This window comes from Colius striatus, chromosome 4 (assembly GCF_028858725.1).
Source record: "Colius striatus isolate bColStr4 chromosome 4, bColStr4.1.hap1, whole genome shotgun sequence".
Lineage (NCBI taxonomy): Eukaryota > Metazoa > Chordata > Aves > Coliiformes > Coliidae > Colius > Colius striatus.
The window spans coordinates 17,027,843-17,055,584 of NC_084762.1; the positions used below are offsets into that span (position 1 = coordinate 17,027,843).

The window sequence follows — 27,742 nt, forward strand, 5'->3', positions numbered from 1 at the left end:
TTTTACCTACTTGCAGTGTGACGGTGTGAAAAAATGATCACTGATAAAACTGCAGCTGCTTCCTGAATGTCTTTGTTACATTCTAAAACACAGGCCATTTGTGATGAGCTGGGACTGTGACACAGGTCTGGACACATGTAACTCATATACAAGAAGCCAGATTAAAGGAAGGAGAATCGTAGCTGTTTAGGAAAGAGTCTTGAGGGACACTGAGAAGGCATATTTGACTGAATTAAATGTACTGGCCAAGCCTTACATGAAGTAATGGAAGACCAATGCAATAGAAATTGAAAAAAATCCTTATAAATGCAAAGTAGTCCTGAACAAAAAAGGGATAAATTGTGAAAATTGTGGCCCAAATCTGAGGTGCACTATAAGCAGTGTGACAACACTGCTTATTACATGTAGATACATAGATTAATAGAATCACACAATATCTTGTTGGAAGGGACATAAAAGGATCATTGAGTCCAACTCCATACTCTTCACAGGACTACCTAAAAGTAACCTGCATGATTAAGAATATCTAGATGCTTCTGGAACTCTGACAGGCTTGGTGCCATCACCACTTCCCTGGGGAGCCTACTCCAGTGACCGACAACCCCCTCAGTGACTAAATATCCGGTCTGAATTTCCCCTGATATAGCTTCATTCTATTTTCTCATGTCCTATCGCTGGTCACCAGAAAGAGATCAGCACTTCCCCTTCCACTGCCCCCTCTGAAGAAGGTGTAGGCTGTGATGAGGTCACTCCTCAGCCTTCTCCAAGCTGAACAAGCCAAGTGACCTCACCCACTCCTTGTAGATCTTGCCCTCAGTGCCTTTTACCATCTTGGTTGCTCTTCTCTGGACACACTGTAATAGTTTGATGTCCTTCTTATACTGAGGCACCAAAACTGCACACAGTATTCAATGCAGGGCTGCACCAGTGCAATGTAGTTACCTTATCAGCACTCTCTTAATGCTTTAGAGTATGTGGAAGCAACCCTTTGAGGTTGGATGGCCTCTCCAGCGCCTGGCTATCTGGTAAATATTTCCTTGCCTCACTGAGAGAAAAAACTGTCCTGCTTTTCCTTGTATTTCACCTGGATATTTCAGTGTGGCAGGACCACTTGCCACCTGGTCTATATTGATACGTGTATTAACAAACAGATAGGAAGAGCTAAGTAGAATATATGTACACAGCTGTACATACCTGTTAGACTCATTCTCCATTCCCTTTCTCCATCAATATACTAACATATTTTTTAGAAGTAAGGATAAAATTTTCTGACATGCACTTCTATTAGACAAGCTTTTTAGTCTTTCTTAAAGGCTAAAACAGAAGTAGTAGGCTTGACTTAAAAAACAAGTGAGAAGAATTATCCTGTGCTTAAGTATAAATACGTATTTGTCAGACTGTCTGTGGGAAAATGAAAAAAATCAAAACTAAACCAAATCAAACCATTGTTTTGATACCTGTGGAGTAGAGATCCAACAACAGAAAAAAATTACACTTGCTTTATATTCTCAGGCTGCCTTGGTGATATCAACTCAGCCAAGAGAACATAGATTTCTATGGAATGTTTATTTTCCCAAAAGAAAGCAGACTGAGGCAAAGAAAACTGCACCGTATAAACTTTCAGCACCAGTACAGAAGCCCACCTCTTCTCCTTGACAGAGATCACAGACACCTCCATGTATCTTCTAAAGAATTATGTCATACTGACTTCTGGATTTTCCCCCTCCCTTTTAAAAATCACATAGTGCTTTACAAAGGACAGAATGGTTTCTTTACTGTTTGTCCATTCCATTATTTCAATACAGAACAAAAGCTTTTATAACTGATATATATTTGCTATTGTACATTATGATTGTCCCATAGACCGTGAACACTCTTTTAGCTGGATTTCACAGTTCCCCTGTCATCTGCCAGGACATTAAGTTACCTCTGGAAGATCTGAGGGATACGTTGCAAGCATATACTACAAACACATATGGAATTGACTACTTTTTACTTTGTCTGGAGCTCCATATTTTGTTATGATCCCTTGAGAACAAAGTAGTTTGCTATCAAACCTCTGTACCCATCAAAAGATCTTTTTTTAACATCCCAACTTTGCAAAGAAAATATGCCTGCTTTTGACTTTCATCTCAACTGGTTTCCTCATGTGCACCCTTCTTTATTCCCCCGGTCTTGTTAGGAGAATAATAGGCCAAGATCTGTTCTCACTTGACTTCTGTCTAGTTTGGCTCAGCTGCATTTTGTACATTCAAGAAGGATCAAGTGAAAGAGTACAGGTCTGTTACTAAGACATAATAACAAAGTGACTAATTACTGACAAATTGACTAATAACTGCTAATTATATTTTCCATCACTGAGGTTTTCACATTTTTTAATATCCCAGTATCTAGTTGCAAATGAAGCTTAAAGAAATGTAAGCATTATTTCCCAGTCTTTCCTCCAATCCATCAGTCCTGACGTACTGGTGGAAAACACTTTGTTATACAGAACAAAAAAAACCTAATATTTGCTCTCTCTTCAATCAGAAAAGGAGCCATTGTAACTAAAATCTGACCTCATTCCATTAAATTATTTTCATGGTGTCAAGGGTCAAACCTCTCATGGGCAGCAGCAGTTGGGTCTCAATTCGGACTGCATAAATTCCCAAGGGCTCAGGCAGTCTGTCTACATAGAGCTGGAAAGCTGTATTGCCTTTGGTGCTGAAGCTCGAAAGGTAAGCATTTCCCTAGGAAAATTTACCTTGTCTATAAACTATTTCTTGTTTATGCCTACACTTAAAAAGATAATTATTTGGTATCTTTAAGGACAGAATATTCATATGATATTCTCTACAAATCATCTCATCTGTGTGTATATGTTTGCTATTTTACTTTGTGTAAAAACTGAGTATTTGTTTTTCAGGAGACCTTTTGAAAGTTTTTTATTTGTGCTTAAAATATTCTTTTACTTCAGAGCAGCTTATCCTTTTCTTCTGTATCTTTTAAGACTGATTTTGGTTCAACAGAGTGCACTGAGAGCAAAACTGTGGCTTTTAGCGAATTTGCTAGGTTAAAATTAGTGTGAAGTTTCTGTGACAGTTGCACTCCTGGAAAACACAGATGGTGACACCACACAAGATAAAGATGTGTGTGGGGATACAGATTTACATTTTAGTAAGAATAATCTATAAGTGTAAACTTGTACACAGAAAGGGAAGTGAGAAAAATGTGAGTGTACATGTATATTCACAAGTGTGGTCACTACAAACCTGAATGGAGTTTAATGCTTGAGACCCCAACATTAAGCACCTACATAGAGGCTGGATTTTGAAAGACAAAAAACTTTTGTAATTTCTAGAAATTTCCATAAAGAAAGGAAATTAAATTCATGCTGACCTCAAAAGTTGTGCTTTATATAAGCACAGTGGCTACAGAGCACTTCCACTGTCCAGCCTTGAAACAAACATAAAGCTTTATCGGTCTATGCCAGTAACAAGTATTCATTTAACAGTGCTGTATTATTGTAGACATACTATTTTATTGTGTCTGCATTTCTATTCTGTCTAAATGTCACTAACAAAACCTAATTTCTCAGAAAGGCTACAGTGTAGTATCCATAGATATATTTAAGCAATGAAAGCTATATCTGAAAGCACAATAGGGTGCAATATGAATTTTATGCATCAGCATCTCTCCTTGACTAGGTAACCTTATAAAAATTATATTGCCTGTCCATGCTTCCATTAATAAAACAAGGGTAAAGATACAATCCTTTGAAGATCTACCAACAGTAAGTAAAAGTTTGTGCAACAAATAGTTATTTTATTGCACTTATACATTTTTAGAAAATAAAAATAATCAGCCAGTCTCTGCTTTTACTTACATCTGTCAAAACCTAGAGCAAATCTAATAGAATTTGCACTTTAAATATTCAACATTGCAAGTATATCAAAGACAGATCATATTTTCTCATTTTCCTCAAAGCTACTACAAAGCACTAAGAAATTCAAGTCTTCACTAAATGAAAAAAGTGCAGGTAACTGTGGTTTGCCTGCTTTGAAAAGGTAAACAGATGTCACATACAAATTTAAGACCCTTGAAGTCTTAAAGGCAAAAGGTAACTGAATAAAAATGTGTAAAGAAATAGATTTACGAATGCAGAGTTTCTAACATGCATAAGAAGTGAGCATAGCAATAGGCACGTTACCACAGAATGACTTCAAAACTGCTTGTTTGCATCTCATTGCCTAAAAATGACTATTGAATTGCATTTCACTGCATTTGTGTTGTTCCATTATTACATTGACATTGTATTTCTACTGTTTGCTCTAGACAATACTGGTTTTGCAATGGGCTCCATCGGAGCAGCAAGCACGGAACTTTGTTTTGATGTATTCAAGGAGCTGAAAGTCCAGCATGTCAATGAGAACATCTTCTACTCACCCCTGGCCATCCTTTCAGCTCTGTCCCTGCTCTATCTAGGTGCAAAAGAAAACACCAGGTCTCAGATAGAGAAGGTAAGGCTACAATTAAGGATATAAACCTCCCTGCTGCTCAAAAGAGCCATAACAGTTATATGATAACATGCCTTGAATAGCTCAGAGACTGAAAAAACTGGATCCAGAGTCATCAAAAGATGTGGCCACTTCAAACTCCCATGGTGTTAAATAAATATATCAGCCAGAAATCTTGAAACTGAATTTAAATTTTGATTTTATCATTTTTAGTAAGATTTTCAAAGACAATAACAGATTTCAGTGGTCCTTTCTTTGGAGTAAGGAAAGTAGATAAAATCTCCAGCAAAAGAGCCAAAATATGTTTCCAGACTGAAAAATGTCACACACAGGTTTCCTATAGCTCTCCCTTTCTTTGTGGCTGGTTTGTTATGGAAAGAAGGTATTATTAATAGCACATACTGAAGATGGTTTCTGGATGTTCAATAGAAAGAGATCATCTAATCCAGTAACAGTAAAGGTGGTACAGAGGTAATGCACTTCTTGAGTCATTCAGCTTCTCAGTTAGCCAATAGGCTTACTTCAAACTATACCCATTAATCTCAGTTGCACAACCTTTTTCTTTTTCATACTTGTTATTTCAACTGCTGTTATTTTCAATCACAGGTTGTTCCCTTTGATAAAATCACAGCATCTGGAGAGACTATTGAATCACAGGTACAGAAATCATTTCATCTCTATGTCACCTTCTCCTGGGGGAACAAAATCTACTGGATAAAGAAGTCTCTTAGCAGTTTCAGCCTCTCTCTGACAAGCAGATAGTGCTCTGCATCCAGCAGTTGGGGGAATACTTTTTCACAACAGTTAAGAGAGAAGAGAGGTAAAAGAGGATTCAGAACAAGCATAAGATGAAACCTGGTACCATAATATTGGGCAAGCATGGAAAATTATAGAAATTGGTATGCTTAGACAAGGTGACTGATAAAAGATATTTACAAATAAGACATTTATATATAACATATTTATCTATATATAAGATATTTATATATATATATAAGATAATTACAAATAAAACCATATTTACAAATATCTAAATGATGGATGTCAGGGGGATGGGGCATCACTTTTTTCTGTTGTATCTAGTGACAGGACAAGGGGTAATGGAAAGAAGCTGGAACACAAAATGTTCCATTTAAACATAAGAAAAAGCTATTTTACTGTTCAGGTGATGGAGCACTGGCACAAGTTTCCCAGGGAGAGTTTGATGTCTCCTTCTTTGGAGGTCTTCAAAAGCTGTCTGAACACATTCCTGTGTGACCTGATCTAGGTGGACCTGCTTTGGTAGGGTGGTTGGACTAGATGATCTCTAGAGATCCCTTCCAACCCCTACTGTTCTACGATTCTATGATTCTATAACTGGGTGTTACTGGTTGAATAGGACGATCTGGGAATGGATGAGGCCTACTTGATCTGCTGGAGCTAGATTACTGTAGCAGGTAACTAAGAGTCCCCTTGAGAGAGATAGGAGGAAATGACAGCACAGAATTATATATATTAAATTACTACACTGGTGCACTTATAGCAACAAGACATCCAGGACAGTTCTGTAAGCAGAAATGTTTGAACTACTCTAGTCTTCTTGTGTAGTATGAAAAATCTACTAATTACTAAAACTAGAGTAACATAATCTTTTTATTTGTGTTTGTGCCAAAGATTCAGTGCAGCGCATCTGAAAGCGTCCACACTTCACTTAAAGACATATTCGCCCAAATCACCAAACCAAGTGCCAATTATTCAGTTGGCTTTGCCAGCAGAATTTATGCTCAAGACACATACCCAATCCTGCCGGTGAGTTGCTCTAAGATTTTATTGGAGTGTATTTCCATGTCAAAGCTGCACCATTTTGTAATGCAAAAGCACTGGCAGAAGTCTAGGTTCTGCTAAAGAATTTTTCTTCCATATAGAAGACGGTATTAACAACTTCTCTCTAGAACAGCCCCAACCCTCCACAGTCTTGAGAAAAAATATGTCTAGCCAAAAAGATATTTGTGTGAAGTACAATGATCACGGTCCAATCATGTCAAGCTGTAATTAAAGGTAACTTTTGTTGGGGAAGAGCTAACTTAAACAGGTTTCTCAACTTGTAAAACAAACCTGAAAAATAACTTCAGGTTCTCAAAAATATTCCCTGTTTTCCCATTAAAATGAATATTTTATTTGAAATTAAGGGAAAATACTATTGCAAAATAAACAGTTAAAAAATAGGGAAAACAAAAAAAAAACAACCCATACTTCAACTGAAAAGTATACCATTTTTGGGTCAAACTCAGTTCTGGAAAAAATTGCTAAAATGTGATCTTATGTTCTTTCTTGAATCAATGAATGTCAAAATGAGATGCCTATGAATTATAAGATGCTTATGATCTAGAATCATGGCTTACTGATTAGCCTTAATATGCAGATTCTTCACATCTGTTAATTTCAGTCTTGCATTTCACATTTGCAAAATGCCTTGACATTCTGAAAATTGCATACTCTTCTTTTGCAGGAATACATACAATGTGTGAAGGAACTGTATAAAGAAGGATTGGAAAGCATCAGCTTTCAAACTGCTGCAGATCAAGCGAGAGAGCTCATTAATTCCTGGGTTGAAAGTCAGACAAAGGGTAAGAGCAAGCCAAGTATAGGCATAGCCATTTTTCCTTCTACAACCATATTTGAACAGCACATCAGAATGCTTCAGTCAGGCAACAAAAAAATCCAAAATATCTCTCTCTCTTCCTTCTCCTGGATAACAGATCAGTTCCCAGAGATTAAGCTAACATTGTATGATTTTTTTTTCCCCCTCAGACACATCTGTTTTAGAGGACTTTCCCTATCTGTAAAGGGCTTTGTGGGTATGTAATACTTTCAGTCTTGCTGAGAGGAAAAGCATTAGTATATGCTTTGTACAAACTGACAAGTAGTTTGACACTAATGTTGAGAATCTGGATATCCTTTGATCACTGTGCTTCACTCTCAGGCTTCCCAGAGTTGTTGTGTGGAGTTGAGTGGGGTATGTAGTCATAATGTCCTTGAGAAATCCTGACAGGTAAAGGGCAATGGAAAACCACAGAGTTGTATGAAATGCATAGAAAGACATATAACACAATTGGTGTTTTTTACCCTACTGCATCTCCATGTGGTTCCTGGCCCACTCAGAACATTTCATCATGCTCGAAACACGAAACAGCAAACACAGATAAAAGATACTGAATTTTAACTGAAATTAAAATAGTCATAATCACACAACCTCTGGTGTGGTGTCCTACATTGAAGGAGAAAACCAGATTAAGCTACTGTTGGGAAAGGACTACAGGAGGACTTAGCTATGTGTATGAGGACTGCAAAGTATATGAACAAAGTATGAGAAATGCAGAGTAAAAGTCTGTTTTCCTTTCCTGCTGTCTTCTTTATATAGATGTCTCCTTTCAACTTTGCTTTGTAAGTCGACTGTGTGGGTTGGAGACTATCCTAGGATAAAAGGTTCCAATGGTTTTTCCCATTGTTACAAAATGTACAGGTTTAATGATTTTCTAACCAGTACATGTCTGGTCTTATATCTCTCATAATTCTTCACAGAGAGGGAACCAGCTATTGCCAACAGTAGTGAGCAGATCAACCTTGGAAGAAGATTACATCTGCAAAACCAAAATAATTTTTCTGCACTATACTCTCCTCCCCACAAATCCTATACCCTTCATTTGATGTTGTGATTGCCAAGTAAGATGTTTTATATACGTTTTCTCTTTTCCCATGCATTCTTAAAGGAATGATCAAAAGTATCCTTCAACCGAGCTCTGTGGGTCCCCAGACTAAAATGGTCCTTGTCAATGCCATTTACTTCAGAGGAACATGGTGGAGAGCATTTAAGGATGAAGACACCCAGACAGTTCCTTTCAGAATAACTGAGGTATGTGGGCATACATCACCTTGAAGGTGACATCTCCTGGAATTTCTGAAGGGAGTAGACAAGTTGTTACACAATCTTTCTGAACAAGAGCAATTCGTAGTTTTAACAATAAGCAGATATTTCTACACTCTAAGAAAACTCTTTGTGAAAACTGTATCATTTTACTTTTGCAGCAAGAAAGCAAACCTGTGCAAATGATGTCTCAGATTGGTTCATTTAAAGTGGCAGAGGTGGCTTCTGAGAAAGTTAGGATCATAGAGCTTCCATATGCCAGTGGGTTGCTGAGCATGTTGGTGGTGTTGCCTGATGATGTCTCTGGCCTGGAAAAGGTATGTCTCTGGCAGTCGGGTTACAGAAAACCATAAAACCAGTGAAATGCAGGTGCTGCAAAGCCCTCCACAATAAAGTTATCCTGAAACACTTCAACAGCACAAATCTAAACACTGGCAACCTGGGATTGTTGCATAGAAGCATGCAGCTGTCTCAGTGATCCTGCAACGGTTTGTGCTGAGCACAGATAGCTTAAGGAATGGTGTTGGTGCGTTAAATATTGGTCACTGCAGAACAGATGCTTCTGAGCTAAGCAGCTGTTACTCCAGTAGCTTGAGCTCCAAAGCTTTTATACCTCAATTCCTGCACACTGAGGAGCTTCCTGTGAAGTTCACATTAGCTTTACTAGTTCTAACTATTGTTTGGTTTGGCAGTGTTCAACGTGCTTCCTTCATACCTTCAAAAATTAAACTGTTTAAAAATGTAATATGAAGGGTATTGGAATGGTAAAAGCAATTTCAGAAAATAAAATATACATGATATACTATTTTTTTTATTACCATTTTGCAGGCATGGGATCTTGTCATTAGCAGGACTGTATTTAGTCTTAATAGGAAAAGCTATGTAATAAATGAGAGTTCAGTGAAATGTTTGTGCTATGCTTGTACTAATTCAAAGAATCTAAATTACAAAAATGAAGAGGCATTTGAACACAGCTAAATTTCCTCAGTAACAAGTGATAGTTCAAGTATTAGTAATTGGTTATCATTAACATTTGGTTACTTAGAGGTCTCAAATGTAGACAGAGCTCACAACTCAAAGCACGCAGTGATTTTGGGAACACATTTCCTGAACAAAGAAGATAAATAGGGAAGAGCTTTAGGTGAAATTTGCTGAGTAGCCATCTCATTAAGAAAATTACTTGGCAGTGATCCCATTAAAGAAATAGAAAACAGGACAGAGCAGAGAAGAATTGTAGTTTGTTTTCCTCTCCTAGTTACATCTATATCTACCTAAAATAAATGCCATGCCAAGAGGAGTCAGTTTAAAGGAGAAAAAACCCACCATTGGTCACCACAAAGGTAGCTGTGCTTTCACCCCAGAGATCTTATTTGCTTGTCTCCTTGTAGCTTGAGAATGCAATCACCTCTGAGAAACTTACGGAGTGGACCAGTCCCAGTGTGATGGAAGAGAAGAAAATGAAAGTGTACCTCCCTCGCATGAAGATTGAGGAAAAATATAATCTCACATCTGTCTTTATGGCCTTGGGCCTTACTGACCTGTTCAGCTCCTCAGCCAATTTCTCTGGAATCTCTTCAACACAGACCCTGAAGATATCTACAGCTGTCCACGAGACATTTGTGGAAATCTCTGAATCAGGCAATGAGGTGGGAAGCTCAGGAGAAGCTAGGACAGAACCTGCCCCTGAAGAATTTAAGGCTGACCACCCTTTCCTCATATTGGTCAAGCACAAGCCAACCAACAGCATCCTCTTCTTTGGCAGATGCTTTTCCCCTTAAAGAGAAGAAAGCTGAAAGAATTTCTGTCTCTCATAACAAGGCCCAAAGCACTGCAGTATCAAACATGTACTCCCCCTTTCATCCATATTTTCTAAAACCAGAATATTTTATTTAAAAAAACTGAAAAGTTAAATCAGATAAATTATCTTATTAAAATAGAAGACCTTTGCCTTTACTTTCTGCAGAGTAATACTATTTACTCATGAATGAGAAGTTAAGGGAATGAAAATTGGACCCAGATAAAGCATGAGCATGAACAGAGGTGTTCTTGGTGCAAGTTAACAAAAATAGCACCAAATCATCACCCTGCACAACACAACTTCATTTATCAGTAGAAGTTTTATGGAAGCAAAATATACCCTTCTAATTAAGCCAGATTTCTCGGTGATGTCTCCTCTGGAATTAGTCAGTTGAAAAGCTCCCAAATTAAAGTCTGAACTGTCACCAACCATTTCTACCCTGATAAGGCAAGTGCTTTTTCTTTGTATTCCTGATACTGCAAGGCTCTTTCTTACTTTCTAAAGATTAATATTTCTCCTTAAATCCTTTTGGCTCCACTTGCAAGACTGCATATGTCATGTTACTATTCAAATTGGTTTCCATGTTTCTGTATGTGACGGGTCTTGCAAAAGTACTATTTTGCTCTTTTAATCATAATAAAAAATATTAAAGCAAATGCATTTCATTTGGAGTATTTTCAAGAGCACCTGGGACAGGGTAATCTTGGTTATGAATACAGACTGGGGGACAAGAGCTTCTAGAGGAACCCCGTGGAAAGAGACCTGGGGATCTGGGTTGATGGAAGTTGAATATGAGTCCGCAATGTGCCCTGGAAGCCAAAAGGCCAACTGTGCCATGTGTTGTATCAAACACAGTATAACCCATTGAGGGAAGTGACTGTCTCACTCTACACTGCACTGGTGCAGTCTAACTTGAGTATTGTGTGGACTTTGGTGCCTCAATATAAGAAGGACATCAAACTATTACAATGTGTCCCGAGAAGAGCAACCAAGATGGTAAAAGGCACTGAGGGCAAGATCTACAAGGAGTGGGTAAGATCACTTGGCTTGTTCAGCTTGGAGAAGAGAAGGCTGAGGGGTGACCTCATCACAGCCTACACCTTCCTCAGAGGGGGCAGTGGAAGAGGAAGTGCTGATCTACTCTCTCTGGTAACCAGTGATAGGACACATGCATCAGCAGAAGTTCAGACTGGATATTTAGTCACTGAGGGGGTGATTGGTCACTGGAGCAGGCTCCTCAGAGAAGTGGTGATGGCACCAAGCCTGTCAGAGTTCCAGAAGCATCTGGACAATGCTCTTAGTAATATGGTTTAGTGGTAAATAGTTCTCTCAGGAACTGGGAGTCAGACATGAGGATCCTTGTGGAGCCCTTCCAACCTGATATTGTATGATTCTTTTATCAGAGTTGGTTCATTGTTTACAGAGAGAACAGGAATGTCCCTGTCCTAATTCTAGACTGAGATACAATATTGATATCAATTTTCTGCCTTGAAGGGGCCAACATGACCCATAATCCCTCAGGCACGCAACTCAAGATAGTCAGAAGTAATGCTTTTAGCACAAACCATGATTGATCCATCCCACTGAGACAAAACACTGCCTTCAATAACACATGGGAATGGGAGATGGGAAGCAGTTTTCTAGTTATATTTGTAATATGTTTATAAAGCGTTATAGGCTATTCTTCTGTAACTAAAAAGAATAATCATGCATTTTCTGTGGCAAGTTATAGTTTCTCTCTGGAAATAATTATTCTTCCCTTTGTCACTGAAACAAGAAAGGAAACAGACCTGTGAGGAACTGTCACAGAGAAGTACCAGAAGAGTGAAAGAAAAGGTTTTGGGGATGAAGAAAGCTATGTTTTTTCCTGACTGTAGTATGCATAGCGTGACATCAATGCTGGGTGGTTTGTCTTGGAATGTTTTGTTCATTTCAACCACAAAGTATTTTGCTTGTTCTACTTGTTCTGATTTTCCCCACCTCCCCATCCCCCTAGATAACATGTACTTTGGCAGGACCTAAGGGGCATAACTTGCTGATAGCAAGCATGATCTTGCAAAAGAAGGAAGATAAAATGACACCACCTTCACTGGTGTATAAATAGTTCAAATATTTTCTTTCACTTTCCTGTATCTTGGTCAAGGAGATAACAAATGGGGAATTTATTGCAAGAGAGTTAATTATGTGTTTACTATTGTCCTGGAAATTCTGTTGATCTGATCATGGAAATGGAGCACCTAGAATCCTCAGGACATCTAATTTTCAGCAGATTCATTTTGAAACAGCATGATTTCTAGGACATAGTAGTTCTTATCAATGAAAACATACATCTTCATAGACAGCAGATGCAAAGTACATCTGCTCCTGTATGTAAACAGATTCAGCTCTGCCTCCTGATTTCCACTGACTTTTCCTGCCAGCACAGCAATGAGCAGTCATATTCTTGTCACTTTCTCAACCAGCTGTGCAGTCCATCTATATCTAATACATAAAGTAAAACAAAAAAAGTAAGCATGCTTTCTCAATGCTATATTTTCAGGGAATGGAAACTTTGAAATTGTTTTGGGACTTGGCAAATCACACGCACTAAGGAATGGATGCTGGACTCTTCAAATCTCAGACAGTGAAATATTTGTCTGACAGCTAAAAACTTCGGTAATCTTCCACGCCTGAGGCACTGTAGCTTATGCAATATCAGCCACCTAAAGAACAGGCCTCTAAAGGACAGGCCTGGATATAGCCTCAAGTTGGGTGACAGACACAAGACCCTCCATCACTGAGAATGGAGCAAGTACCCTCCTTTTTGCTAACAGAAGAAGCTACAGCTTCTTATCTTCATCTCCAAAGAAGCAAGATAGTCAGCACCACGTCCCAGAGACTTATGGCTCTCTGCTGCATCATAAAGCATAGGTGGATAATATCCTCTCTTTAACCCCTAGTATTTCTATCAGCACAGGTATGGGAGAAGGCTCAGAGTCACAGCTTTAACACTTATCATAAGAGGTTTTTACTGCTTTACCATCACACCCCACATATATTTGTAATTTCACACATGCAAAGAGACACAATTAATTAAAAGGATTAGTACATCCTGCAGATACAAGACCACACTTGTTAGCTTGCCCACAGTCTTACAATGGGAAGGTAATTTACGCAATGAATTTCTACAGAGATTACATTATTTAACTCTGGGGCCCTACCGCTTATTCCAGTCCTAAGTCTTCAAATACATAAGAATCTAAGTAATATTGCTCAATTGAACAAAGTTGGTTATTTATAACAATTGTGTTCCTGAAGTTCACAGAATTAGAGAGTAACATGGGTTGGAATGAAAAGCAGACAGTCATCTGGTTCTAACTTCAAAGATACATCACGTTACTCAGGGCCCTTCCCAGTCAAGTGTTCCATATCTTTAAGATCAGAGAATCACAATGTTCCAATCCATTTTAACATAAATCCAAATCTCAGTAATGTAGAAGTAGTGTAAGTCACCATCCATCCAGCTTAGCCTTCTCTCAGCCAATAAGAGTTGGCCACATGTGAGAATGAAACCCATTAGTTCCTTCATTTTGACTCTCCCATGGTGAGACCACAAAGCTCTCACCATCTTTCCCCACTTTTAACCCAAAGTCTGCAAAATGTCTTGGTGAATCCCAGGCAGTGCTTAGTCACCCTATGAACAGCAAACTCCTAGGATAGTTAACAATGTTTAAGAACAAAGGAGAGATAATATGTGGCCTCATCCTACACAATTTTAGTCCTAGTATTATAATTTATACTTGGTGTCCATTTTATTATATGTGGATATCAATGGGCTACTATTTGTACCTGGCCTCCCTTTCCTCACTATAACACTCTTAAACACCACAAGATGTTTAATAATGTTTAACACTATACAGTCTCACCATTGCATGCTATTCCTAGGGAAAAAAAAAATCCAAACTAATTTTGATCTTTGATTGTTTAAATTCATGCAACACTTTGCTACTTTTCTAAATGTTAGCTACAGCAATCCAGTCTAAAATCAATGCAGGCAAAGAATGAACTTTTGCAAGTGGCACCTTACAGATGACAGGAGCAGGATCCTGGAGATGAGCAAGACCTTACAGTGGAGTGTTGACTTGTTATTCACACAGGGAAAATTCCGGCATTCTGGCTCTGATAAGAGATCAGTTTAGAGTGGGAGAATAGTGAGGTGTCAGAGTTCCTGTAAGTAAGGCAGAGATATGAGAATTAAAAATGAACAAATGGAGTGGAGGAGGGATTGTTAAACTTCACAGGACTGTGTTTAAGAGTGGTTCCTCTTATCTCTTTCACTCTGTCAGTAACTACCTTTCTCCAAGATGCTGATTATTCCCACCCTTGCCGTGTCCTCCTTTATCCTTCTTGCCCTTCAGCAATCTGTATCCGCTTCTTGGGACAGTGAGGGAAGAGGGCAGGGCTTGGACTCAAGTCTTATTTGTAAGAGGACAGAAGTCAGGAAGGGTAAGGTTTGGGGCAAAGGAAGAAAATGGGAGAAGAGTGTTGCCACCTCTACACCCTAGAGGGATCATCTGCCATGCAATTATACTGCCTCAACTACAGAGCCCAAGTTGCATCTTAGCTGAATCTGCAGGAGGTGGGGTGAAAGCTCATTTCTCCAGCCACAAACGTAGAACAAATTGTCTGCCTCTCCTTCCACATATTCTGCAAACTTTCCTTAGCCTAATGTTGCCTCTGTGTCACTGCAAATTAATCTTGGTTTACAGCTTCGTCTGTCTATATTCCCACACAAGGAATTAGCAACTATGAAACATGAAGATCTGCATATAACTGAATAACTGGAAAGGGCAGCTCTAAAGAGCTTGGAAATGCTTTGGTAAAGAGAAGCAGATGATCATCAGAATATTTTAAAAGAAGGTCCTCAGTGCATTACCCTGCAGGTTCACACTTTGCCTCTCTCATAAAAGCTTGAGGAACAAAACCAAAACTCTTTTTTGGGTTACTCTTTTCCTGCACAAAGGCTTAGTGCCTTATGTGAAACTATGATGGGCCAGCAGGTGCCAAGCAGGTCAGTAAATATCTCAGTTTCCTGTGCACTTCCACAAGTGAGTATCAGGGAAATTCTCATGATAAAACTTCTGAAAATAACAACTGCCTCATGAAACTCCTGATCATTCCAGCAGGCAAGAATTTTTGCAGTCAAGCTGTATGAAAAAATAGTAAATGTTTAAAAGGGCTTCTTAAAAGGGAGCCCTTCCTCTACACCCTGCTCTTGAACATCAGCACAAGGCTCCTGTTTAGCATGCAGTCTCATTTAGAAATGTCTTTTGAAGGTACATTGACTTGGTGTTCACATTCTTAATCCCACAGCATGGCACATCTCGCACTATAGCACTGCAGCCTGGGAACTCCCATTAACACAAAGCAGGGATTGGTTTTCTGATTCAGTTGCCATGTAGTTGACGTACAGTCACACCCTTGGAGAGACTTCTTGGCAAAAAATGACAAGTTTCGGCTAAAGTGCATACAGGCCACACATACATCGTTACTCATAACACAGTCCTGTGCATCATGATTGAGAAATTCAGGCCATTCTTCATATTTTTGATGTTAACTGCTGCCTGGGATAGTTTGAAAAAGCTTGCGTCACTCAAAGGAAAACTGCACCCTTGCATATGAAAACACTGTGCACATTCAGCAACACATAAACTATCTCTTTTCAGATATAGAGATCAGTCCTTTCTCAGAAGTGTTGCGCTTCTTACCAGAGCTGAATTTCCCAGGACAAACACTACCTTTATTAATTGCAGTGTTTAATCCAAAGCATGCCGAAGTAATACTAAAGTATGATGAATTGTGCCAGTACTATCGAATTTCACCACGCCTTTGCTTTCTGCAGGTGTGGAGCAAAATGCCTCGGTAATATTTATACAGGAACCTCACCACACCTTCTGGCAGCTCATAAGGTTTTAAATACTGTTAGAGTATGTCAGTAAGGACTGCTTGGCAAGGAAAGGCTTGCAAACTTACATGTAGGAGGAACACAACAGATAGCTATCTACTCTGTTTCAAAATAAAGACACGTGTATTCTTAATGAAAGCTTTAAAGGGGGAAAAAAAAAGATACCTGAAGAACTAATCTCCCTTAATCTTATAAAGTACTTGAGATCTTAGGACAGTGCTAACTTATCCTACATAAAAATTTGTTATAGAAGAAACAAAAATCTGTTATAACCAATCCAGATGTATATAAATTATTTTTAGTCAACAAGGTTAGGAAAAGCTTATGCCATGCTCTCAATTACACTATGACAGAGACACCACGCAGAAGAGAGCCCTCCTCAGCACAGAAAAGTTCATGTGTCTAGTCACTCAGCACCATTACTATTTCCTCTGTTTCTGTACCCCTGTCCTCCTTACAGTTTTCACTTTAAATCACACAAAGAAGTTTTTTTTTCAAATTGCATCAGATCTCCAAAAGGATTAAAATATTCTCAGATTTCAAAACCCTTCTCCTCATGTTTCTTGTATTTCCCAAACTCCTTTTAAAGGTTTGGGGATATTTAAAATCCTTACATGTTAAAAATGTTCTGGCCTGCTCTGGCTGAGCCAAAAACTGGTTTGCTTCTTGAACCAGAAATTCTTCCCTCTCAAGCAAATAAGCAGTGATTATATTGGCTAAAAAGAATAAAACTTTGAAGATGTCAGGGCAACTGAACAACTTGACTTCAAACACCATTTTTTCTTTTGATCTACCTGAAATTTAGAGCACGTTAGTTCAAAGAGCTATACAGAGCTGACAGCTAAAATTAGCTACCAATGGGCATGAAAACCAGCCATGGAGAGTTGTCTCCTAAAATACTGTGTGAAAGAAGCAGCTACAATTTTTCAGTAACAGAAAGTTTTTCTCTCAAGACCCTGTGAGAGCCTTCACAGAGTAGTTCATAATGTTCTGTTTAGACATAAAGCATTTCACCTACTTCTGAACCCAGGTGCTAATTAAGAGAACAATGCACTGTGTAGGAAAGTGGCAATGACTTGTGCTAAGTTACGCTGAAACTGGAGGAAAAACGAACTGCATTTTTACAGCTAAGATCTGGCCAAGGAACTGATGTCCTGCCAATATTTGTCCTGACCAAATGGAAACATGAATGGTTACAGTGAAAGAGCCCATAGGTTTGCTTTCCACAGGAAGGATACTATTAGTACAAAAATAAGCCTTCTAGTATGCTGTGATGTTGACTTAGGATAGAGTGGGAGTACCTCTGCCACTGAGTCAGTAGTAGCACCACCCATTGAGCTGTGTCTCTGGTGCTGCTAATTTAAAAGGATATTGGAAAAAGTTATCAATCCATCACATTGATTTAACATCTGTTGTCCTTTGTGATGAGTATAATAGTAGTTACTATGGTAAATGCAAAACACCTAGTATGCTAAATGCTAAATGCATACTAGGTATGCAATTTGTTTTTGGATAATGACCAACCATGCCATTCAAGAGGTGTTTCAAAAACTTTGTGCAAAGGAACAAGCCTCTCATTCAGTCTACTGTGCCATTTCTCCATGAGTAAAACACCTCAACCACTTCTTCTACAGCAGCAAGCAGTGTTGCAAATTAGCAAATTCACCCTGTTTCAAAACCAGAAATAAAGGAATAAAGGAATAAAGTCTCATCCCATGTGTCTATCACTTGTTCAACAACATGGCTAAATTTGCAAAGATTACTCAAATCATTTAGGCTTTGGAAATCACTTAAGGCCAACATAAACAGATTACAGCTTTCCCAAGCTCCATGGAAGCAATTAATTCTGAAGTGAGCACCTCTCCTACGCAATGCTACTCTCTGGAAGACGTCACAGATGCAGCTAATCACAACTCACAGTGAAACATGCTGGTTTTGTGTAGCTACAATTGCAAAAGACCCAAGGGCCAGGGAAATCACTGGCCTATTAAAGTGCTGTTCCTCCCAGGTAGGACACCAACTTTGACAGGCTTTCAGTTCACATATAATACTGATGCAGAAGTTCACCACTTGTTGGCAAGGGACCTTTGCAGCTGTGCCCTCCTATGCCCTATATCAAAATTTGTGAGTACTCTTATGGTCCATTCCTTATTAGATGAGCCTCTGCATCAGCCGCTAACCTACAATAAAAACCCTGTTAAATGTACACTTACAGACAGCAGGTCAGAATAAAACTCTCAGAAGGCAATTTATGCTGAGGAGGTAGAATCTGTGAGTGAGTCTTGCCCAGTGTTCAGGAGGCAGCTCTAGAGAGACAAGAAGGTCTTACCCAGGTTTTCAAGGTGTCATTATCAGCAGTGCAGAGAAGTAAAGAATGAAGTAAAGGGCAAGGGTAGGATTACACAGTTAGGGCGCAGAGCAGGGATGGACAGCTACAAAAATGACAATTAAAGAGGGGACAACAGGACTACAAGGAAAATTAGGGAAGGTAGTAATTTAGCAGCCAAGGGAAGAAGAAAAAGATTTGACAAAATATGAATTTTTGGAATGGAAAATAAGGAATAGACCTCTGAGGTGCTACATTGGTCAAACAGTAACTTTCAGATTAGGGTGGGGAAGGCAAAGCAGAAGAAAACTGAAGTCTAATCTTACACCCCCTCTAAAAGTTCTAGTGATATTGCTGCTGATAATAAAAGCAAGAAGCTTGTGCCTGTTTCTCAGCCTTCGCTATCTCACAGTGACAGCATTTTCCTGTCTGTATACTATTAAATTCCTCCAAGATTAACAAAATCAATTGTTCTAAAACAGAAAGCCACCAGAAATGACAAGTACTTGATCAGTAGGAAACAGACAATAGAAAAATTAACACATAAGAAGCTGCTGTGTTTTTTCTGGCCATCTGTTCCCTTCTATTAGACAAATAATAAAAGAAGTAGGTCAGCAACTGTCTTTTTTAAAAAAATCTTCCAAACCACATTAAAAAAAAGAGGTTATTTAAAGTAGTGAGAGTTCAAGTTGTAACGAGCCTGTTGCCACAAAAGTGTTTATAGAAATACTTATGAAGTCAGTTTTGTAAGGTTCTTGTATGGTATCATTCTCACCATCACTTTACATCCTACTCCGAGATGATTCAGTTCTTCCACAGGGATGTGGTCTTCAGGGCATAATACATTGCACAGTCATGAGTCATAAGAACCTTTGCAGAACAGGCCAGACACACTATAAATTCACCCTATCCTTCATGTGAACTGCAGAAACCTTGGAGACACCCAGAGCTGCTGTGTTTCTCTCTGCAGAAAACAAGGTACTGTAATGATTTCTAGAGATTATTTATTTCATTATTCTCTTGGATGGTGTTGCTGTGTTGAAATATGCATAGGAAAAAAAAAGGAAGCAAGGATCTGAATTGGAAACAACAAATGCTTGGGAAAGTAATTGACTAAGGTGGCACATGTATGGTCTAAAAGGCTAAAGTCTTAAAAATATAGAGGAAAATCAATTTATTGTACAGAGTTCTATAATTTCTAGATATATGTCTAGAAATAATAATTCTAGATAATTTCTAATTTCACTAGTTAGCATATATGTCACAGGAAAGTAAGAACCACTGTGTTTGCTTAAGTCAGCTGATTTTTTCTTGTGCTCTTGAGCTTACTAACATAAATCTGCTCTTGGTTTGCAACCTACTCATGACACAAACTGTCTTTATCTTAAGGTCATTCTATATCAATTAGAATAGCTCCTAGTCCCTGCCTAGAGCTTTCAGCTAAATCTTCCATGCAAACAACAAACAGAGGCATTTATAGTCTACTGAATACAGAAACTTTGTCCTGCAGGAGGACTGGGAAGCTAGGATCTGGGCTAGTGCTTGAAGAGAGAGTTTCAGGACATTTTTTAAAGTCAAAAAGGGAATTCAAGATGCTTAGCTCACTATAGTTGGGTGGTTTTTGCTAAAGCACTGGAAGGAGTACTTTGTCCTGTTCTAAAGGAGTAGTTTGACTGTTACAGTTACCAGAGTTGTCATCAGAGACAGTCTCTTGGTATCTTCTAGTCTTAGAGAATAACATTATCACTCCAAGATACTGTAAAGGACAGTGAAATAAATATCCTGGTAAACAAACACAAAACAGGGTTGGAAGATGTTTTTTCCCTAATCTAAATAATAGCCAACGCTATCAGTGAAATGGGACATGCTAAATTTTATATGATGTTATAATAGTTAATCTTTCTTGTTTTTCATAGTTAAATACTTTTAGAAAGCCTTTAAATAATAAAAGACACTTCAAAAACCAGAGAGAAACTTACAGACACAGAGCAGTCATAATTTGTGGTTCGCTAATAGCATCTTTTCTCCCTTTCTATTCAGAACAATGGAAGCTCTGCATAAGGCAAACACAAGCTTTGCTCTTGACTTTTTCAAACATGAGTGTCAGAATGATGGTGACAAGAATATTCTGTTCTCCCCTTTGAGTATTTCATCTGCCCTGGCTACTGTTTATTTAGGAGCCAAAGGTAACACTGCAGATCAGATGGCAAAGGTGAGTCTGAGCTTCAAAAGGTAGTTGTCTAAAGAGTTGATATCTTGGAATAACATTCTCTATGCATTAAATTTTCTGTGATGGAAGTGAAGAAAGTCATAAGCAGAAAAAATTACTCTAATATCAGCTCTAGTTTCACCCCTGTTGTACACTGCAATGAATAGACCAGTTTTCTGCTTGTGCAGGGAAAAGAAATAGTCTAATCTAGCCTCTGGAAACAAATGAGAGAAGTGGCATTGGTGACACTGTCATCTTTTAAACCTTACCAGCAGAAATAAGGGATCTTTATCGCAAAACTCAGTTACTTGAGCATTCACCAGGGAGCAGGCAACTTGGATTCTTCTTCTACTTTGCCACAGACAATTCCCATCTCATGTCTCACTGCTTTAGAAATGATCCCACAAAACTGTACAGAAAACTGTACAGATCCCACAGAAATTCACATCCACAAGATCAGAGAAGAAACATGGTGAGGGTACAATCTTTTCCTTGGGGTATGTATTTTACAGGCAAAATCACATATTGAAATCCCCAATTCATACCTGTGCAAAGTTCATAGCTTCAGCAGCTGGCAGTGAGATCAGCCCCAGCACATAGTTACCTGGATCTTCTTGAAGGACATGAGGCTTGTGAGATTGCATCTACTAAGGCATAAGTTGTTCCACCTGCTAAGGCAGTGATCTAACTCCTTTACAAAAGAGGGCCAGTAGGGTAACAAAGAAAGGAATGCTCTTCTGTTAGGAAAATGGGAAAACAAAACAAAAAGGCATAGTTCTTGTGACAGATGTTCCAAGGTCAGATACACTCCTTTGTAGCCTTTGTAGCACATTCCTAGAGCAAGGGATTAAGGCATGAAATTGCCCATGCTATTTTCATGCTTCAGCAGAGCTCCATTTAGACTTCTGCTTTGGTAGTCTCCATCTGTAGATAACTGGCTCTTCCCAGGTATTAACTGGTCAGCCCAAGACATAACTCAAAGTAGGCAGATTCCTCTAGAAAGAAGTACACGAGAGCTTTGCCCTACAGCTCTCAGCTTAGTGTGTGCAAGTCATTTTGTACACATGGGACTCAAGATCTAACCAGGTATTTCCTATTCAGTCAGGACTGGGCACAAGAATAAAATCTGAGTTTGACTCTCTTCATCACCAGTCCCGTGACATCACTGAAAGGTTTTACTGAAACAGCAAATTTTCTGCCATTACATTTATTATTGCTTTTTCCATTACAGGTACTTCATTTTAACAAAGCTGAAGGAGCCAGAAATGTCACCACAACCATAAGAATGCAAGTCTATTCCAGAACGGAAGAGCGTCTATCAAACCGATATGCTTGTTTCCAGAAGGTATCTAACCAAGTCTAGCGATCAAGCCATCAAGTCATGGTCACATTTTCTCTTGTTTGTATTTTCCTTCCACATTTGCTTTTGCCTGCGTTTGCCTTCCTCGGATAGGCCGTACACAACTAATTGGTACAGATTCTGTGACACCTTCACCCTAATGCAAGACTTATTAGATGCTTCTCCTTTTCAGGCAGAATTACAAAAACTAACCTCAAATTTGCGAAATTTAAAATTTAGTGTTACCATTCTCGTCAACAGATGTCTTCATCTTTTTTCTTTAGATTTGAGGAGACTTTTCTTTCTCAGACTATTACTTTCCAGTAGGTAAATAGCAGCAAGATATTCTTTGAACAGGCACTGTTCCCAACTCAAAGAGCTAATCACATGAACAGAGCTGCCTTTCTACACATTTAACTGTAGTATCAAGATAACAAACAACAGAACATTAACTGTTCTAGGCTACCTACACTTGATAGGTTTCAGCAATTAGTCTCCATTTCAGTTTGTTCAGTTAACAAAATAGACATGTTGGAATTTCCCAAGGTACATCAGTTGCTTGCAATAAATCATAGTGAAATGGAAATCATTATATTGCTGAGATATTTCCTTGAGAGACTGGCAGGCATCTTGTATTTTAACAGAGCAGAAAAATTTGGAAAAGCAAATATAATCCCTGTGAGTCAGCAAAGGCTGTTTTTTCTCATTAACAATTCAGCCACGGTGATGTCAAACTCTTCTCCCTGCTCTTTCCCGTCATTCTTTGTGGGAGTGAGACCTTTCCCTGCAGTCTGCCCAAAAAGCGTCAGCAGCCACGAGTTCTAATGAATGGGAACTTGGATACGCATCCCACAGCCAAATCCTATGGCAGGGAGATTTATTTTAGGAACTGTGTCAACAACCCATTTGCACTACGTGAACAGGACAGGGATTGTTCTTCATGAGTAATGCCTGTCCGAATTGCAAGAATTACAGAGCACTGTGGATAGAGCAAAGGGACCATTCTAATAGTTCAGAAACTGAAGTGTCTGTTCATGCCTCTGATTCTGACGTAACTGCAAGATGAATACAGCACAGGTCCAGATTTTTAGTTTACTAATTCACAGCTTTGCCTTCTTTTGCTCATTTGAGACTTTGAGCCCATATTCATGTAATCCTGTTAATCTAATATAAAGAATTTATTGCAATTACTGCAACACCGGAAGATTTTTTTTTTTAAAATCACAAAATATTAAGAGCAAGATTAAGAAATTTAGGGGCAAACTTTTCATGTAACACTCTTGACTTTCATAAATGAGTCACACAGACAATCTTCATGCATTGTTTAACGGTTACAGTCTGTCTCTCACTCTCTGGATATACTGACTTTCCCAAACTCCACTTACAAATCCTTAAATGTTTTACATAGTTAGACTCTTAACACATGCATTCTGAGACACATACAGTGTCTATACCACATCTGCAACTTTTAATATTTTCTTTTCAGTATCTGGTTTAGAACTCCTCTTGTCTAGCAATACAGGTAACAGGTCACCTAAACAGAATTACTTTTTTTAGACCTGCATGAAAAACGTCAGAACTTTTGAACTATTCTACACAACAGATGAGTAATGTCTTTTTTCCCTTTTCTCCAAGACAGAAGTTGGCAAATCAGATAATATCCACACTGGGTTTAAAGCACTCAACTTTGAAATCAACCAACCCACTAAAAATTACCAGCTTAAAAGTGTCAACCAGTTATATGGAGAAAAATCATTGCCTTTCAGTAAGGTAGGTAGGCCACTTATTCAGATTATGCAGTGCTATTTAACCCTTATGGTCCATCTACGACAATACATCATAAACCATATACTCTTAACTATTTCACAACATCTGCAAATAACATTGTTATCCTTAACATAAATGTTTTCTACAAGACTGTTTCTGAGACTTTGTACACTAAAATTTTAGTTTTGTGGGATGTGTATCTAAATTCAGAGTGATTTGTGAATGCAGTTATGTGAGAACTTTGAGTATTTTCACTAAAAAAATGCTTTGTTCCTTCGACAAAATGCTTGTAGTCTATACAATTCTTATCACATTTTCTCTCTGTTGAGCTCTACTTATTTGTTAGCATTCCTATTGGTAGGCAACAAGTATAACACAATTGTCTCTCTTGCACGGCAGGAATATTTACAGTTAGCCAAGAAACATTACAATGCAGAGCCACAATCAGTTGACTTTGTGGGAGCAGCAGATGAAATCAGAAGAGAGATCAATTCCAAGGTTGAACACCAGACTGAAGGTAAGCTCCATCCTCTCCTCTCCCAATTAAAAAAGAAGCCATTTCAGCAATGAACAAAGTCTCTGTACCCAAGGGGCCTAAGGCAGGTAAACAATTCACCTCAGAAAGGTAAATCAGATCAATCTTCCTAGTCAGCTATTGACAAGCCCTTACTGAAGTTAGTGTCATCCATCTGACCATGGGAGGAATGGGGCTTACTTTTCCTTGCAAATCAAGATTACCCCAGTAACCCCACATTTGTGAATAATCTCCAGGCAGATGCATGCTATATCAGCAATTGCAATTTCTCTGTCTTATATCCACAGAAATTGTGGCAACACTTATCACCAAACCAGTAAAACTGCACAAATGTGTAAATGTCCTTCTGTTTTCTCTAGGTAAAATCCAAAATCTGCTGCCTCCTGCTTCAGTAGATTCACTCACCAGGCTAGTCCTGATAAATGCACTGTACTTCAAAGGAAACTGGGCAACCAAGTTTGAGGCTGAAGCTACCAGACAAAGACCTTTCAGACTAAACATGGTATGGGAATATCCTACACCACAGGTGGAAAAAAATGAAAAAGCTAGGGGAGAGAAATTCCTGTCAGTCTTTAAATCCATGCAGCATGAATGTTGTTTCGCTTAAAGCATACAGTTTGCTTTCTTCACCACATCTGCAGCACAAAGCCTGCTCACACACTATAGCATTTGAGCCACAAGTCAAATTGTCAGAAGCCGATTGGAAACAAGCTTCTACTTTCGGAAGGCAGGGAAAACAAAGAAGTGAACAAAACTGTCTGGATTAGTTCTTAACATGTTAATTTTTAATTACATGACAAATCAGAGTGGAATACACCTTCCTGTGATGAGTATCATCTGAGACAGCTTGGATGGGATGCCTAGCCTCCAAGTGCTTTTCCAGAAGTGCAGGGGTCCTTTGTAAATCCTATGTCCTACCACTTGGAGCCATAAAGATGTCTCAGGCACAGTGGGCAACTTGTACAGTAAATACAAATAGCCTGCACTGTGTTAGTTTAATTCAGTCTTTCATTGTTCAGTCAGAATACAAATGGCAAACATTTAATTTGATTTGTTGCAGCATACAACAAAACCAGTGCCCATGATGTACCTGAGTGATAAATTCAACTGTACCTACGTAGAATCAGCCCAGACTGATATTCTTGAGCTTCCATACGTCAATAATGATCTCAGCATGTTTATCCTGCTACCAAGTGACATCACTGGCCTACAAAAGGTAAAGCAACTGAGAATATAACTAACCTGAAAAAACAAGAGTGTCATTATTTACTTACTTGATGCATGTGCATGGTAAAAGACCAGGCTGAAGTCATGTTTCTAGGAAGGAGGGTATAGATAAAGCTCAAAGAAAAGCAAACCCTGAACTTAGTCTAGCACTGTGAACTTGAACCTTCCGGAGCTGGGACTAGATTTCTTACTCTTGGCAGCTGGCACATCTGTGGCTCCTAGAGTTGATCGGTCCTGGAAAGAGGTTACCCAGACTGCACGAGACTCCAACTGAACAAAAATGAGGACAGAAAGCCTGCCCTGCTGAGATCCACTGTCTGTACCGATCCAGACAGATATGATTCAATTAAAAAGAAAAAGGAATCAAAAAACCCACCAATTCAGCAAAAGCCTCCATACTTTCCAGGATGTCCAAAGCTAATCCATATGGACACTGCCACCTTCTGTAAAGAGACTGATCCTGCTTTTGGATAACAAACTGTTATTAAGTGCTTGTTTACATTAGTAGATGTTTTGTAGAAGAAAAAAAGCTCTTTTCAGTAAATCCTAAAATGAAAGGAAGATAGACATGTGAAGAGCAAATCAATCAGACTGTTGTTACTTGACACTGATATTTTTGTTCTACAACTACTTAACCCTGCTGCATTCCCTGACAATTACTAAGAACAATTCTAACACCACAGCAACCTATCATAGTAAGAAAAACTTTCAAATTGGTCTTTCATTATTGTGAGTAGCCCCTATGGCACTGCTTTTTGAACACTCTGTAATTCTCTGCTTCTCTTTTTACCAATTGCAGCTAGAAAGAGAATTGACTTTTGAGAACTTGTCTGCATGGACCAGCCCAGAACTAATGGAGAAAATGAAAATGGAGGTTTATCTGCCCAGGTTCACTTTAGAAGAGAAATACGACCTCAAATCTACTTTGAGCATGATGGGGATGCAAGATGCCTTCATTGAAGGTCAAGCTGATTTCACAGGAATGTCAGAGAAGGGTGATCTGGTTTTGTCACAAGTTTTTCACAAGTGTTACCTGGAAGTCAATGAAGAAGGCACAGAGGCAGCAGCTGCCAGTTCAGCAGCACTGGCATCACGAAGTCTTGGTGCTACTATTATTTTTGTGGCAGATCATCCTTTCCTCTTCTTTATCAGACACAACAAAACCAAGAGCATCCTCTTCTTGGGAAGATTCTGTTCCCCCGAGTAAACAGGATCTTGCGACAACAACAATGAACAAAATACGCACCACAAATTGCATCTCCGTAGTCTGTGAACTTATAGATTTTTTTCTGTACTGTTGACAAATCTCTCAATGTTAGTGGAGAGCACATTTTATAAATAACCTGGAATTCATGCCTCTGGCTTGTTTTCCTGGCCAAAGAACCTGAAAATGGTAGTACTACACTATAAGCACCAAACTGTACACAGAACAAGATCGATGCATCTTTTCAGCACTTTCTGAACCAGAGCTGCCACAGTGCAGAACAAAGTTGATCTGAACAAGCAATTCCCAACACACTTGCTTTGATACATAAGAAGAAAAGACATAGGAAAATCTTCCTGCAGAACACTGCTGCATCTCCATTGGTTTCAGCTCACTAAGCCTACCTCACCCACACTCTTGTCAGTTTTTTGCCAACTTTGCAGCCTGGCACAGCTGGTAATGAAATAAACCTGCAAAATCCTCTATGATCCTGATACTAGGATTTCTTTCTTGCATGCAAAGGAGCTAACACATATACTTTCTAATCTCCGTACCACAGTGGTTGGAAAATACTGAACAACATTATAGAATTGAAGGAAAATAAAACACAAGTGCCCTGAAACCTTCTCCTTTGTAACCTTTCCTGCATTCAACACTGTTGCCAGTTCAACACTGCACTGCTTTACACTCATTTTGCTTTGCAGCTTATTTCACTGGCTTGAGGCAAGATCAAATTGGAGAATCGGTAACTCCCTAAGTGTTTTCTGGAAGATTATGTGCAAATCTCCCAGTACACATTTATTCCTTTCACAGCTCTTTATCCTAAGGAGGAGAGTATCTTAATCAGTCAGACATGTTGTAGGGGATGCTCCTAACTCCTTGAATTCACAACAGAGAGCAATGGTCTGGATCTCATGCAGAACTAGCACACACCAACAGTGTCTTACTAGAAACATCTCTTCTTGGAATGGCAGGACTCATTTTTCCTGATGG

At 38.8% G+C, this 27,742-nt stretch overlaps 2 protein-coding genes across 2 annotated transcripts; both read left to right on the forward strand.

Annotated features, from left to right (window-relative positions):
• The first annotated feature begins 4,331 nt into the window (after positions 1-4,331).
• LOC104551996 (ovalbumin) lies at positions 4,332-10,214 on the forward strand. The gene is made up of 7 exons (XM_061996068.1): positions 4,332-4,499; positions 5,103-5,153; positions 6,156-6,284; positions 6,985-7,102; positions 8,246-8,388; positions 8,562-8,717; positions 9,789-10,214. The coding sequence occupies exons 1-7, from the start codon at positions 4,332-4,334 to the stop codon at positions 10,176-10,178; spliced, it is 1,155 nt and encodes a 384-aa protein (XP_061852052.1). The 3' UTR covers positions 10,179-10,214.
• A 9,010-nt stretch (positions 10,215-19,224) lies between these two features.
• On the forward strand, positions 19,225-27,510 carry LOC104550601 (serpin B10-like). Its single transcript, XM_010206944.2, has 8 exons — positions 19,225-19,446; positions 20,509-20,680; positions 21,909-22,022; positions 23,652-23,786; positions 24,183-24,300; positions 24,678-24,820; positions 25,379-25,534; positions 26,345-27,510. Exons 2-8 carry the CDS (start codon positions 20,513-20,515, stop codon positions 26,750-26,752), a joined length of 1,242 nt encoding a protein of 413 aa, XP_010205246.2. The 5' UTR covers positions 19,225-19,446; positions 20,509-20,512; the 3' UTR covers positions 26,753-27,510.
• Positions 27,511-27,742: the final 232 nt, after the last annotated feature.

Coding starts and splice junctions, on each gene's coding strand:
- LOC104551996 (XM_061996068.1), top strand. CDS start 4,332: ATGGGCTCCATCGGAGCAGCAAGCACGGAACTTTGTTTTGATGTATTC. Junction 4,500..5,102: donor CCAGGTCTCAGATAGAGAAG/GTAAGGCTACAA, acceptor TTTCAATCACAG/GTTGTTCCCTTTGATAAAAT. Junction 8,718..9,788: donor ATGTCTCTGGCCTGGAAAAG/GTATGTCTCTGG, acceptor GTCTCCTTGTAG/CTTGAGAATGCAATCACCTC.
- LOC104550601 (XM_010206944.2), top strand. CDS start 20,513: ATGGAAGCTCTGCATAAGGCAAACACAAGCTTTGCTCTTGACTTTTTC. Junction 22,023..23,651: donor GATATGCTTGTTTCCAGAAG/GTATCTAACCAA, acceptor CTTTTCTCCAAG/ACAGAAGTTGGCAAATCAGA. Junction 24,301..24,677: donor GGTTGAACACCAGACTGAAG/GTAAGCTCCATC, acceptor TGTTTTCTCTAG/GTAAAATCCAAAATCTGCTG.